The sequence below is a fragment of the Malurus melanocephalus genome, unplaced genomic scaffold (assembly GCF_030028575.1).
Source record: "Malurus melanocephalus ecotype Western Australia unplaced genomic scaffold, MMel_1.1 scaffold_1024, whole genome shotgun sequence".
Classification (NCBI taxonomy): Eukaryota; Metazoa; Chordata; class Aves; order Passeriformes; family Maluridae; genus Malurus; species Malurus melanocephalus.
The window spans coordinates 25,313-39,687 of record NW_026624256.1 but is presented as its reverse complement, the minus strand read 5'-3'; the positions used below and the strand labels follow the sequence as shown (position 1 = coordinate 39,687).

General features: G+C 39.8%; 1 protein-coding gene across 4 annotated transcripts in view; it reads right to left on the bottom strand.

Annotated features, from left to right (window-relative positions):
• The window catches only part of LOC130585960 (WASH complex subunit 2A-like), a 32,202-nt gene that overhangs the window by 726 nt on the left and 17,101 nt on the right, over positions 1 to 14,375 (bottom strand). For 3 of the 4 annotated variants that reach the window (XM_057386651.1, XM_057386653.1, XM_057386652.1), the window contains 11 exons: positions 14,067 to 14,230; positions 13,537 to 13,648; positions 12,610 to 12,795; positions 11,430 to 11,609; positions 9,050 to 9,178; positions 8,744 to 8,839; positions 7,596 to 7,712; positions 7,172 to 7,234; positions 6,258 to 6,470; positions 3,739 to 4,338; positions 2,965 to 3,139 (listed from right to left, as the gene is read on the bottom strand). In XM_057386651.1, the coding sequence (XP_057242634.1) occupies positions 2,965 to 3,139; positions 3,739 to 4,338; positions 6,258 to 6,470; positions 7,172 to 7,234; positions 7,596 to 7,712; positions 8,744 to 8,839; positions 9,050 to 9,178; positions 11,430 to 11,609; positions 12,610 to 12,795; positions 13,537 to 13,648; positions 14,067 to 14,230 (2,035 nt within the window). The remainder of the gene's footprint in view (positions 1 to 2,964; positions 3,140 to 3,738; positions 4,339 to 6,257; positions 6,471 to 7,171; positions 7,235 to 7,595; positions 7,713 to 8,743; positions 8,840 to 9,049; positions 9,179 to 11,429; positions 11,610 to 12,609; positions 12,796 to 13,536; positions 13,649 to 14,066; positions 14,231 to 14,375) is intronic. The other variant, XM_057386654.1, reaches the window with a different exon arrangement.

Sequence of the window (14,375 nt, the reverse complement as noted above, 5' to 3'; positions counted from 1 at the left end):
ACATATTCAGGCTCTCATAAGMATTTGAAAAGTACTAATAAATTAAAGCTCCACAATAAATTCTGTCATGCAAGTGCCAGATAACATCCCTCTTATCTAGAACATAAGTGTCTGAGGAATCTGAGAGATCCAACAGCTGTGAGGTTGTTGCTAAAGAAAATCAGAAGAGGAAAAGATGGTAATTGCTGGCAACTACAGTGGTGATATGCATTAACCGTGAGTCTAATTTACARCACAGTAAGAACATAATATAAATCCCCCGAGTACAGAGCATTAAGATGCAAGAAGGCAGACAACTATAACCACAGTCCTAATGAATATTCCAAAAGTCTGTCTAAAGTCTTGAATCGAGGTCTCCCACCATCTTTCTCAATATAAGCATTTCTGATGYGAGTAACTAGGACCACAGGGTGGAAAAATATCACACTGCCATTAAGGCAGAGGACAACACCACACAGAAATTAAACCATCCAACACAGATAGTCTGTGTCAGCTGCAGAGCTCACAGTGCTGCAGTTCTTGCTGTATCTAGAGTTGTTCGTGTTTTAGGGTTATGCTCATGGAAAGAGATGAAACTGCTACCATACACATGCTGAGGGGTTGCCTTAAGGTTTTCTGAGCATACACAACAGTGTATCTCTTACTGTAAAATTAAGAAATTTAGGATACTCAGATTATAGAGTATAAAGCAAAAAAAAAATAAAATACAAGACTGACATATGAGGATCCTTAGTAGTTCACAAAGCCATTGTAAGTACAGCACATAACTGGTCTTGAATCCCTACTAAGAAAACGTTGGGGATTATACAGAGGTTAATATAGCCACTGAGATCAGCTCAGCTGGTTAGAGCATGATACTGGTTAGAGCATGGTGCTAATAACACCAAGGATGTGGGTTTGATCCCTGTATGGCCTRTTCATGTAAGACTTGGACTTGACGATCCTTGTGGGTCCCTTCCAGGTCAAAATTTTCTGTGAYTTACTAGTCCAGAGTATAAAAACTCGTATTTCCATCTTCAGCATGTAGCCTAACCTTCAGCAGAGGCCAAGCACAATGTGCTCTATCACAATGTGTTTCCCTCTCTTCTCATTACTTCTTCCAATTCAGCATGTGTCTGTTACTGTGCTGATCATAGGGCTTACACAGAAATTATCCTGCATTTCAGGACAAGAGCATTTTAGAAAGGCAGCAAAACAGACTAATCCCATACTGGCATCACTCCAAAGCAAGCTAGCACATGGATTAGCTTTAGAGCAGAGGGGAAGTACAGTGAGTGCCATAAGCAGWAGAAGTATCACTCCCATTTTATAACAAGGCTTAAGGAATAGAAAAATTTTGCTTAGGGAAAAGAGTATTTGTCAGAGCCTGAGAAAGCTCAGTCACCATTTTGCAGACAGGCAGAGGTGGCATCAGCCGTAAGATGATTGAGGACTCTAGTRACTGGAAGTTGTGGTAGGACAAAAGAAAACAGCCTGCAGCCTTCACCCTCCTCAAAGTGCAGCTATTTACTGTTTCATCTGCAGCAGCAAGGCTCTCCTAAGACGACAATATACAGCTCTGATAAAGTGCTACCATGATCACTGAAGCCAGTCCTTAATGTACAATGTAGGCAAGTGCCAGTTCCACAACTCTACTGCCAKCTGGACATCCTCATTTTCACACATCTCCCTGCACTCCTGTTGGTGTTCCAGAGCCCCATGGGTGCTAAGAAGCTGCATACCTATGGCTGTACCACTAAACAGTCACCACCCAAGAGGAAGATGAAGTCCATCAGATGCAGATTCTTTAGATGCAATAGGCATCAAGATCAGYTGTGACATCAAACACAAAGCTTTAGCACCAGAGTCGATGTCAAARGGGTAAGTACAAACAACAGGTTCTGTCGTGGCTAATTTTCAAGTGGCACTCTACAACTGTTTTTTCAACATTCAGTCCAGATTTTTGTGCTGAATATTTGGAAGGRGTAATTGCTTGGCAAATTTTCATTGACTATAGACTACATGAAAAAATGTAAATGATTAAAATAYTTTTAAATATCATCCAATATGTATTTCAAATACCTTCCTATCAAACCTGTAAGTCTTTTTTTTTTGTATCAGTTGAGAAGATTTTGAAATCTCAATATGTTCATTCTCCAGCAAGTGTTCTAGCACATTTACAAACTTCAGCCATCAGACTGRAATGCTTAGCAGCAGTCAAAGTAAAATAATGGTAAGTCAGGTTCACTTTGAGTAAGTTAGAGAAAGTGAAGACTTGACAAGAACCAAAGCTAGAGTGGAATTTTTGTCTTAGAAAAGAAATACGGGCAATCTCAAAGAAGAGCTATGAACATGAAGAGCCTGAGAACAGACACAGCTGAGAATCAAATTACTTTCAGTATCTCTGCTGACAGAGAAGGAAAGGAGCCTGTTTTGCATGATTTCACATTACTATTAACTGTTTTTTCAACAACTTATACATGGCAAACATTTGCTCTCAGGTGTAGTATCTATAAATTGTCCTGAGTACATGAATGTAAACAAAAACTTATGGGCTCCAAGGTAGTTAACACAATAGTGAAGGTGGGATGGGAAGAGATGCTAATTTGTTCRTATCAATGACTCATCTGAAAGTACAATACAAAAAGCTGTGCAAATTGAAATACTGTTTCTGTCTTACAGCCATAACAACACGAGATGAGTCTCTTAGAAATGTGTATGGAATAGTTCCTACCGGTCAGAAAATCCCTACAGAAATTAAACTTTCCCTCAGAACAATTTTATACATTCTCCTAATCCACTTAAATGCCATGCTAGTTCTACAAATCCAGAAAGTTCTCATCCAAGGTTAAAATCCAAAGATGACCAGAGATTTCAGAGCRGCTGAAAAGTAAAAGCAGAGGGTTCTAAAACATCTTAGAGGAATGCGACTCAGGACATTATTACATGACTAGTAGCAAGGTTTTTACTTATATATACACTTACCCATATCATCATCAAATATGGATTTTTGTTCCACCTTCTTCTTGGTCTTCTTTTCTTTTGGTTTTACAGTTAGATCCGCAAAAATATCAATGTTATCATCAAACAGGTTTGTCTCTGGCATTTTCTCTTTCAGTTTGGTCATTGGCTTAATTGCCTCAGTAGCAAATATATCATCCTTGGAGAAAAACATAGAAAGATCTCATTAATCCACAACAGACTTCAAGAGAATAGTCAAATTATCTGTACAATGAGATATTCAGAAGCTTTGGGCTTCTTGGGCTTATCAGTCAAAAGGTGAACTCAACAATCTGAGAAGTCTCTGCCAGCCTAACTAGCAAGAAGTTTGAGAGTCTTTTCCTTATGGGGGAATTGGCAGAAGCACCTTAGTAGTGGATTGTACACAGGTCAAGTACAGCACACAGAGGCCTGTATCAAGTGCCCAGCCCACCAATTTTAGTCCTTTTTTAAAGTTATTTGAGCTGCTGGGCATTGAACAGACAGATAACCGGTAAAAGATATCTTTCTGAAAAAGATAGTTGCCACAGCACATTCAGTGCAAGCCTGCTCTTTAAGGTTCCACCTTTTAAACCACTGCTGCTAATTACAGGGTGAACAGCCAAAAATATTTCTCAGCAGTGGAGCAGGATTGAGAGTTTACTTCACTATTTATCYTGCACACCGCATCCTATTCAGCAGCTGCCATTAAGCCTAAATTATAGGGGTCTGCATATAGCCTGGGGAACAAAAAACCAACATGGCAGGTTCAGCCATTACCTCAAAGATATCTTGGGCAGTAGGGTCAACTGCTTGGTGGATAGTAGATTTTAACTCYTTTTTTCCAGTTTTCTGAGAGGTGAAGAGAGAATCTTCCTCTTCCTCCAAAAAAGGTATAGGGCTGCTTTTTGTTGAAGATTTTTGTTGTACAGGCTGGAAGAGATCATTGCTGTCCTGATCACCCAGATCAGACTTTTTCTCCCTGCCCTTGATGGGTTTGTTAGCCACACTGTCTGGCATTCCCTCCTTCAGCTTTGATTGTGCAGATGGTCTGGATGTTGAGCTGCTTGCAAAAAGGTCTTCAGATTCAAACAGATCATCCCCATTTTCTGTGGATTCTGGAGGAAGGATTTTGTCTGTCCCAGACAAAACACTGCTGTGAGCTGGTAGTGACAAGCTAGAGAGAAAGCCATTTTCCTGGGACTCTGCTTCAGTAGCAAGAGGCTCCTTTATGTTCACTACTGCTGATGTCTGTTTTGGTAAAGAAAGTTGTGAYTCTCTAGTGGTGTCCACCTTGTCACTCACTTCAGCCTCTTGGGCAGCCAGACGGCGCGCCATTSTGCTAGGGGGTCTGCGCTTTCCTGGAACCCTGATCCTGGTCTGCAAGGAAGGAGGAAAAGGAGAGCAGGATTATATAGAAGAGAAAAGCCACATGGGACATTCAAGCTTGGAACACTTTGGAGAAAGGTTCAGAACCCAGGACTTCTGATTTGCTGCCCTTATTCATTTCACAGCAGGGGGAACTGGTGTATAAAAGCRGCAGCACTCACAAGTAGAGTCACAACAGGTCAGCAAGCCACTCTAGCCCTTTGGCTTTAGGTAATACTTTAGTCAGTCTGATAGCTTGCTAATCTGAGGACTTTTACAGTGCAGTTCAAGCCATTACTAATTATTTATATTCTCCATGCAATTTCATTTTATGCATAGCCTGGTGCAGTTAATTGCTGGTTTTAAGGAAGCCCCCTGCAAGTTTTCATTATAACCTCTCCCCTATCCACACCGGACAGGAGTATTTACACGGGTAGGAAATGGATCACTAACCCTCTTCTTCCCTTTTGTTAATTGTTCCAAGCACYGTTCCTTGAAAAGGCAGGCAGAATACTGGGCAGGGTGTTTTGTTCCAGCCTTTGGAAAAAAGTGCATTTGACTGGATATATTTACACACAACTTGAAAGGTTGAAGAAGCAATAATATGCCAAATTTACAACATGTAACCTAAGCCACAAAAARCATTCACTCTATAGTTACCAAAATGTTTCTTCTCAATTACTTCTGTAAAAAAATGCATCATCTCTACACTAAAATAAACATTCAAGATTGATCATATGCAGCTACAGGCACTCTATTCTTTGCAAGCATATCTATTTACAAGTATCACAATARAGCACTTTGTTGGGACAGGCTGCTATTAGAAACAACTGTGCCTACATGGTAATGCATTAGTCTGATGTACAAGCTTCAAACTCTTGTCACCAAGGGGTCATGTCAACCATTGTGGTGACAGCTGCTGGATCTTCCCAAGTCATCTCTGCAGCTCATCTAGTAATGAGCAGCCTCATCAGCATTAAGGGAAGAAAGAATCAAAGTTAAGATTTTAAGTTATYTTACTCAAATTGCTGCTCTCAGGAAACCCCAGAGGTTTATAAAATCATAAGCAGTTCRATTAAATCTTAACTACATGGTTGACACTTCTGGTTTTTTTTACTAAACTTTTAATTGGAATATGCCTTTTGCAGTCCACAAAGTAAAAAGTATGAGTGAAAAACAAGTGAGTCAGGAGGCAGAGGTTTGCCACGTCAAAAGCTGTAACACTTCTTTTTGTTTTGCTTTCTGTGAAAACAAAAGTTTTCTTTGAAAAAGAATTGAGAGTGACAATTCAGGACAGCATGACATTTGTATCCACAGAGGAGGTAAAGGTCAATCTACAGCAGTGATGTGTTCTGGATAGCTTGTCAAAGCAGCTGCCTCTAACGTAATTTATAGTTAGCCTAGCGAGATGTCTTTTTAATGKTTTTTTAGGTTGGTATCTCCTGGGATAGGACAAGATGTTGTGGTAACATACGTTCAACCAATAGGGAAATCCAGTATTTGGAAAAYATACACACGTACTTTAAAAAGGCACCAGGTATATGCATAAGCCCCTTACAGAGCTAATTATAGGTATATGCTAAGCTAGACTTTCTCTTCAGTGATCCAYGGAAATGAGAGTGGATTAGATTTTCACACTTCCATTTAGATCCAGATAAACCACACTGTTAGCACAACTTGCATACCAAAACAAACTCCTGCACAAGGACAGAAKTTTAGGATACTCAGATYATAGAGTATAAAGCAAAAAAAAAATAAAAATACAAGACTGACATATGAGGATCCTTAGTGGTTCACAAAGCCATTGTAAGTACAGCACATAACTSRTCTTGAATCCCTACTAAGAAAACGTGGGTGTTATATAGAGGTTAATAATCTGTTAATAATGGGTTTTTAATCCTCACTCTTCTCATCCTAAATACCAAGGTTACCTTATTGGCGCTGTGCAAGGTGTCTGCTTGCATGGGCTGATCAAAGCTTACACCAAGCTCTTCATTGCTTCCTGCAGCAGAGAAGGCTTCATTGTTCTGTACATCCCTGGGCTCATGTAATGGAGTGTCCAGCACTGGTAAGGGCGACTTGACATTGGAGACTTTAGGCATTGCACCAGGTAGTAAGGCTGAAGGGTTAATAGCTAAGTTAGCCTACAAAACAGAGAAAATGAAAACATGCTCACAAAAAGAGATCACATTACTACTCCTCCAGAGCAAGCATGGTTCCAGAGAAGCAGCAAGAACTAGTGTACCTGGGTATTCAAGTTCTACTTTTAATGCACCTGRCTTTTCTCAGACCTATGAACATCTGTGTCTCCCACATGCTCTGTCTAATAAAACTGTGGAGTGGTCAACAATATTATTCTGTGTAAGAGCTTCAGAAACAGCAGGGTCAAGTTATGCCAGAAAAAACAACTATGTAGCTCAATATTCTCTCTGRGGACACGATGGTTCTGACTTTGAATGGTACTGTGATGCAGACAGTTATTAGTCATTTCATGTCAGAAGAGGGACATAACCATAGACCCCCCTAGGAGTCTCTAAACATAACCCTGTGACTCTCTAAACATACTTAATAGTGCTGAGAACAATAGCAAGTCAAAGAGGAGCCCACCCTCTGCCCCCCAAATATGAGTAAATAGTGCTGCTTAGAGTCAGGACTGAAAAAGGAGGAGGAAATAACATTAAACATGCAATACAGAAAAAGCAATCAAAAATATGCCATCTGAAAAAAATAACGTTGCAAGAATAAGGTAAGGAAGGAATAAGATTTTGTTTCAGTGAAAGCCATCAGCGAGGCAAGGAAGATTGTATTTTTTTTGGACAGTTAAAATGCCAGTAAATTTAATTACTTGTAGCTTTCCAATCCGAGATGAAGGCTCTTTGGTTTTAATGGGAACAGGACCTGTAGATTTCTGCACAAAATTACATTGGATTAAACAAGTTGAGAAGTTGTTATAAACCAGTCCATAGTTTGCATTTTAGTACATCTATAGAGAGCAACTAATTGCTTACCAATTTATTTTGAAGATAACCTTGTTATCATCACATTCTACCACTAGAGCTATAGTCACACAGTGTTCAGTTTCCCACATGCCATGGTCCCATCTTCATTATCACATTTCATTCACCCTTCCTTCAACCCAATATTATGCTTTGCCATGGTAACTGAACAACATCYATCTTCTCTGGGTCACAGCCTCCACTACTCAAATCAAACCAGGACATCTCCATTTTCTTTGCATGCTATTCAAGGCACAAGATATAAGTACTTGCCTCTGTAGTTGCTGCCTTCAGAGTCTCATCATGCTTGGCACTTAAAGCATTTTCTAGGTTACTGGTCACTGAGGAAGGGCCAACACTGGTCTGAAGAGTTTTCTTCTCAGCTGTTTTCTGAAAGCATTATGGGTACCAGTTAACATGAATGGGTAAAAAGCATGGTGAGCAGATCAGAAAAAAAAAAAAAAAGCAAAACCCCAAAAGAACACAAGCAACACTATAATAGGCATTGGCTTTTGGCTCTGCAAGGCAAGGGCCTTTCATTCCTCCATTCCTTTAGTCTACCTCAACCTTTGCTGTCTATGCTAACAATTAACAATGAGAGATTCAAYAAACTTTCAAATGCATGCATATTTCCTCATAAACAAAACAGCAGAGAAAATAAAAGCACAAAGCTAGCTAAGGAACAGTGTTATTTTTATGTTTTCAAGCAACTAGGTTCCATATATAGCTCCCGAGCATTATACACAAGCTCCCAAGCACACCCCATCCACARTCCTCAAAGACACTGTTTCCAGGAACTAATGCCATTTTCCTAGCCTAACTTCCAGCTATAGACATGAAAATAGACTAAAGTAAAAGTTAGTTTCCATTTAATTAAGCTACCTACATTTAAGATAGCTGTTTAGAATGCATATTAGGACTTTGACCTCAGACCACCTGTATCACAGTCTAGTTCATTACTGCTGCTACTTGCCCTCTAAAAAGCCCTCAGATGACCAAGAGGATTTTCATACTGCATCATTACCTCAGATCAAACCAACCTGCAGAAACTTGAATTACATAACTCATAGAGCAAGACTATCAGTCATACACGAATCACAGGGAAGTAATTTAACCAAATTAAGCAATTAAACAAAACAAACTCTACTACTTTGATTTCTGCTCAGGTGTGTTCTCTCACACCTAAGCCAGTCCCAGTGGTACACAAAAATAAATTGTGTATTCTCTCATCTCAACATAGGGAGACCCAATGTATCTGCTTGCTCCGTATGTCTTCAGGGACACAATCACCATTCCTGTTCTTTCAGAAAGATTTGAAAAGTCCCTTAATTTCCTGTGGGTATACCTATRGAGAAAATCCCTTCCACACATTTCTTTCCAATCTTTTTTATATAAGCTATTTACAGTAGAGAAACAGGTACCAGAAGGTTTGTTTTAGCAGTACTGAAGAGATCATCCTCATCATCATCCCCAAAAAGCCCTCCTCCAGRTGGTGGTTTCAGGATACGGTTTGCTGACTAAAGAAACAAAGGATAAAGAAAAGATGTGTCACAGATCCAAAGCACATCTCCTTCAGCCCATGATGCCAGAATACACCTGACATTAGCATTCAGCCCTCCMTGGAAATTGGTGACTTCTAGGCTGTATCCACACAGGGAACACCAGTGGGCTGTACACTTCAAAGATTGTTTTTAAATAGGAGGTTCAGARGAGGGCTTTGAACTCACCACTGACTTTTTGGGGCTGGCAAAGAGGTCGACATCTGGATCATTGTCCTTCTGAAGTTTGTGACTGAAGAGGAGCTCTTCATCTTGAAAGACCCCAGTGCTTTTGGGCCAAGCACTTTTCTCAGAAGCCTGAAAGGAGAGGAAAAAGGTCCACACAATGAAAAACTCCTCTGTAAGGAGGTCATTTGCCTAGTGATAAGGCAGCTTGCAATTCCCCTCAGGCTACACTATAACCCTGTAGTGGGCAACAAAAATACAACTTTGCTGATTTCGTTTATTTTGACCAAATTTCAAAACTGAGAATGTAAATTTGTATTTAATGAGAAGATATTGACCACAATGTATCTGTCTCTGCTGATCTAAGATCCAGCTACTACTATTTACCTTCACTATGAAGCTTCCTTCAAAGAAAAAAAATGTTATMCTGAAAGTACAGTAAGGTTTTTATGCCTTAAAAATGTCATCTAAGGACACAGGACATGGAGGTGAAAGGAAGAGAATCTCTTTAGTTATCTTCCTAAGTGACCTTTTCAAAGAAGAACAAAAAAAAGAGTAATTTTTTTTTAACAGAAGGTCTATTATTGTTGCTAGACTCCCTGTTCTTCTCCTGTGAAAGCAAACAAACACCCACAAGGAAGAACAGAACATACTGCCCCTGGCAAGAACTTGTGCTTTCAAATTTSCTGGTGTGGGGAAGGTTGAAGTTACACATAACACCCCATAAGCCCTCCACTAACCAGTATCAGCTCCTTGAACACCAAAACAAATGCTTTTTCCTGACTCTAAGGTGAAGGCCCCGCTCAAATGTCCTGGTAAAGGCAGTATCTATGTTTCACCACCCATTTGTCTCTTGAAAAACTCAAAGGAAAGGATGCCTTTTCAGAGCATGACTGCATATCCAGTACCATGACACCAGACACAAAATCCAGGCAGCAAGAGTGGTCATCATAAGAATAAAGCCTGATTCTCCCCTTTCCTATCCCAGTCTCCAGGAAGCCTGAAGGGCTGCCTAAGTTTAATTTCCAGTACACCATTTTTCATCCAGTCACCCTCTCCTATGATTTTTATTACTGTATTTTTTTATTACATTCTCAGCCTCTCTGTGCATCAGCTTYAATTTCACATCAAAAGCCAGGTCACATTTTTAAAGAACTAGAACTGCTGTTTATGTCCAAATATGTTAAAACMTAATGCACATCTAGAATTATCCACACACAAGACATGTACTAAGTTGAAATGAGCAAGAAAAGTAGCAGCACCTTTCAGATATGCCTATCAAAAACATTAARTTCATAAATTACCATTCTGATTATTGCATGAATATGCATTTCAGCCCCTTAATCACTYTGTGACTACTATGTGGTGACAGCTGAGAGATTTGAAGGAAAGATTTGAAAGGATTTTTATCTTCCCAAGTTCATAGGACAGATGTGGCTTCTTTCAAACACGTCCCAGTATGCTCCCCACAAAAAAAAATAAACACAGTATATGTTCACAAGGAGTAAACAAGTGCCCAAACTAACATTTTGAAAGCACATTTTAACTCAGAAACTGCTCTAAATGGTGATTTTTCTCCAATAGTCATCTATTTCATTTAATTCCAAGGGCTTCTGAATAAAGTGCACATAGCCTTTAGGGTTGGCAACTTAATTTACATGGTCACACAAAGATGAATAAACCTTGTACACTGTGGTGGTATATAGTATGTAGTTTTTGACTCTACTTCAAATTTACAGAAAAAAAACTGGTACATTTTCATCAAGTAGAAACAAGAACGTGAATTCAAGGATATTGCTGCTGAAAATTCCAAGTTCACCTCTTGATGGTGTACAGTGTATCAGAAAAGCCAGGCAGTAATAATATGGCAGCTGGAAGCTTTTTTAGAAAATGAACACCCATACTTGAAAAACAGAAATAAACATAGGATTAAGAAAATTACTTGTCTTAAGCTAAGTCTGAAGGCATATATCCAGCAAGAAAACTGCAACAATATAAAAAAAAAAAAAAAGGGATAAACCACAAGGCTTAAAACTCCACATCCTTCTACTTCCTAGTACCTTTGGCCTTGAGGAATAACTGAAGAGTCAGATTTTGTACAGCAAAAATCAAGTAGCTGCACCAAAACATCAGTATAGAATTTCTTTTCATATTAGCATGCAGCAAAATGCTTTCAAGTTAGTGGGACAGGAAAATTTACAAAGGATTTTAGGATCACAAGGAAGAGCAGGAATAATTTCTCAACCAAGAATCTGGAAGGTTAGAAATTGAGAAACATCAGCCTCCATGACATGAAGAGAGGGAAGGTAAAAACAAAACCTTGCCTGGAGTAGCAGAGATAGAAACACCATTTCTCRGGTCTCAAGAACTTCTCTACACTCACCACACCAATTTCTTTCTGTGCATTTTTTATGCCATCATCATCTTCCAGTCTCTCCTCTTCTTCTTCCTCAAACAAGCTTAACACTTTCTTAGTTTGGCTCTTGACATCTTTCTCCAGAGATGGTGATGTAGCAAACAGATCTGAACTGCCAGCTGGCTCTGAAGATATTACTGCAAAAGGCTCCAGCAAAAGAAAAAAAGTAACATATCAGCCTGCTATTTATTTCAGGTTTGCCCAACCCTCACTAAGCTTTYTTGGTTGAATACCACCAGTGGTCAGTTTTGCAATCCATTACCAAGCAGGCAACTGTATTCAACTCATTTTTCCCACACAGACAGAACAGCAATATACAGATTAGCAACAGACATTTGATAAAGAAACGAACATACATTTCAGCTCTGAAAGGAAGACAAGTTTCCTCCTGTACCCTTGTGTCCAGGCAGTATTGATAAGCAGCTTCCTGTGTAAGGTTTTCTCCTCATCTCTGTCATGTTGCATGTGCACCACAAGACTGCAYTAAGCTGCTTTGCCATTATCTCTGAGTTGCCTAGTTCATATGGATATATTTGGATATATACTCTGGAGTGGACAGCACTAACTGAACCTTCACTGTACTCAGGAAAAGTACCAAGAATAAGAACTACAATGGAATTTTATCAGCTGGTAATTTCTCAACACTCAGTAAGACTGTGYCCAAGATAGTTCTGCTGAAGCTTCTGCAATAATACTCAACAATACACATCAATACGGCTCTGTAATAGTATTGCCCAGCAGAAATTCACAATCTTTAAGGCCAGAGTTATCAGGATAACATCACTTTATAACTCATCAGACTAATGTTACTACAGGCTATCTTTTAAGGGAAATGTCTGTTCATAAAAATGAAGATTACCCAACCCACTCTGGAGGAAAATTGAAACAGAATTTGYCTGCCTCTTTTCCCCCCAAAAAACCCAACCCCTTCTCAAGGACATCAGTTAGAAAACATCTTTAACATGCCATTCAATCAATTTGCTGTTTGACTGACAATTGATTTTGCTAAATGGAGACAGTTACACTTTCCTTGGCAATAGAAGAGGCAATCCTGAAAAATATTTCTGTCCTAGAGCAGCACTGTTAGATTGGGTGGGTTTTTTTTAATCTTTACCAAACTTCAGATTAATGTAAGAAAATCCCTCACTTTTTCCTTTGTTTGCTGTCCTGCAACATCTGTTCCTCCAGGCAGAGGGGCTGCTTCAGGCTCCTCTGAACACCACAATGTATCTGCTACCTGGTTAGACTTCACTGTTCTATCTAGCAGATCTTCCTTTTCCTCCTTTTCTTCCTCATTAAAGACAGGCGGTACTTGTGCTGGTTTTACTTTCTCCTGCAAAATTAAGAGAATGTTGGTGACACAGAACTGGTGGTTATATATAAAAACATACGCTGCTGTGGAGTAGCAGAGTCTCAGTTTGCCTACCGCAGAGGTCTATGACACTGGCAACATACTTCTCCTTTTTACCTCCCATGGTACATTCTGCTTTGTGACTTTTAATGTCCAATATTACGGGGTTTTGAATCTGGTTGAAGAGTGCCAGAAAGTACACATACTTGAATCCCCACTACATATATAACTCTGTTAAACCCTTACATCTCCTACTCCCAATTCCAAAGCACAACAAGACAGGCAGTACATCATGGGCTAAGCTTGTAAGACAGAGGATGGCATAAGCACACAAAAGGGAGGGCCAATAAGAATGCTGTTCACACATCTGAATCAGCTTGGGTAACGTAACACAAAGGGTAAACCCTGGTTACTGAGTCAGCAGTAAGCTGTTTGTTCCTTTTCGTGTTATTTTATGGTTGAGAGCTTTCAAAACATCCTCAGGAAGGGCTTTTAGAATAAACCAAACAAATTTAGGGTAAGTGGTCAAGATTTTGAAGTCTATATTAAGCTAACAGTACTAAGAATATACATGTAAGAGTTCAGTCTTCCCTGTTCCCATTCCCARTTTGCTGGAATAACCATAGCTAAAATGAGTTAGACTTTTATTCAGTACCTAACAAAGAAGATAGACTGTAAAAAGACTAAGTGTTCCATGTTAGTTCTAAAAGAAAGAGGAGTTACCRCTGCAGCCTTAGCAGCTGAAGGAAGTAGCGTTGACTGGGAGGTGAAGAAGGAATCTCCATTAATAGCATCATCTTCAAATAACAAYGATGGCTTCTGTGGCTTTCTTTGGCTGCAGCGAGAGAGGAGAAAGTGGAAGATTCAGTGGCCATGCACTACATCTGAAAGCATCACCGAGGATCATCATTTGCACCAAGTCCTCCCAGATACAGCACTCAGCTCCCTCACTCTCTCAACAACTCTACCAACCTCTTTTTGTCTGCAAAGCTTTCTGCAGAAGTGGAGATTAAAAAAGGTCAGGAGCGTTTTATATCACAGGCATAGAAAGGGAAAGGCCAGTTCAGTGGTGGCAAGGAGAATGACCTGCCACAAATACAGATGAGCCCAGCCCTGCCCCTTCCTGCTCACAGCCCCCTACTTCCTCCTCAACACCAGCAGCAAGAACCAAAGCTGGCAATATGTCTGGTTTTGAAGGGGCTGCTGAGCTATTCTAAACAAATGCATCCCCACTCCCCTCCCACAACTGTCACCTCTCTTTAGTGATTGCAAATAAATCCTCCTCATCCTCTTCCTCAAAGAGGCTTGTCGTCTTCACATCTTTAGCCTGACTGACAGTGCTAGCTGGTTTTACAGGATCTTCTTTTTGGTCATCTTCAGAAGGAAGTTTAGCTGGCTTGGAGATATTCCACTGTTCCTTAAAAAGAAGGGACAATTAAGTTTTCTTTTGTCTTGGTCAAAGCCACTTTCCAATCTTCTCTGTGAGGAACACTTCATGATCTTGGCAGTTCTTCCATCTCTCTACCAGTTTACTTTACTGCCTGCATGTTAGTCACTGTAAT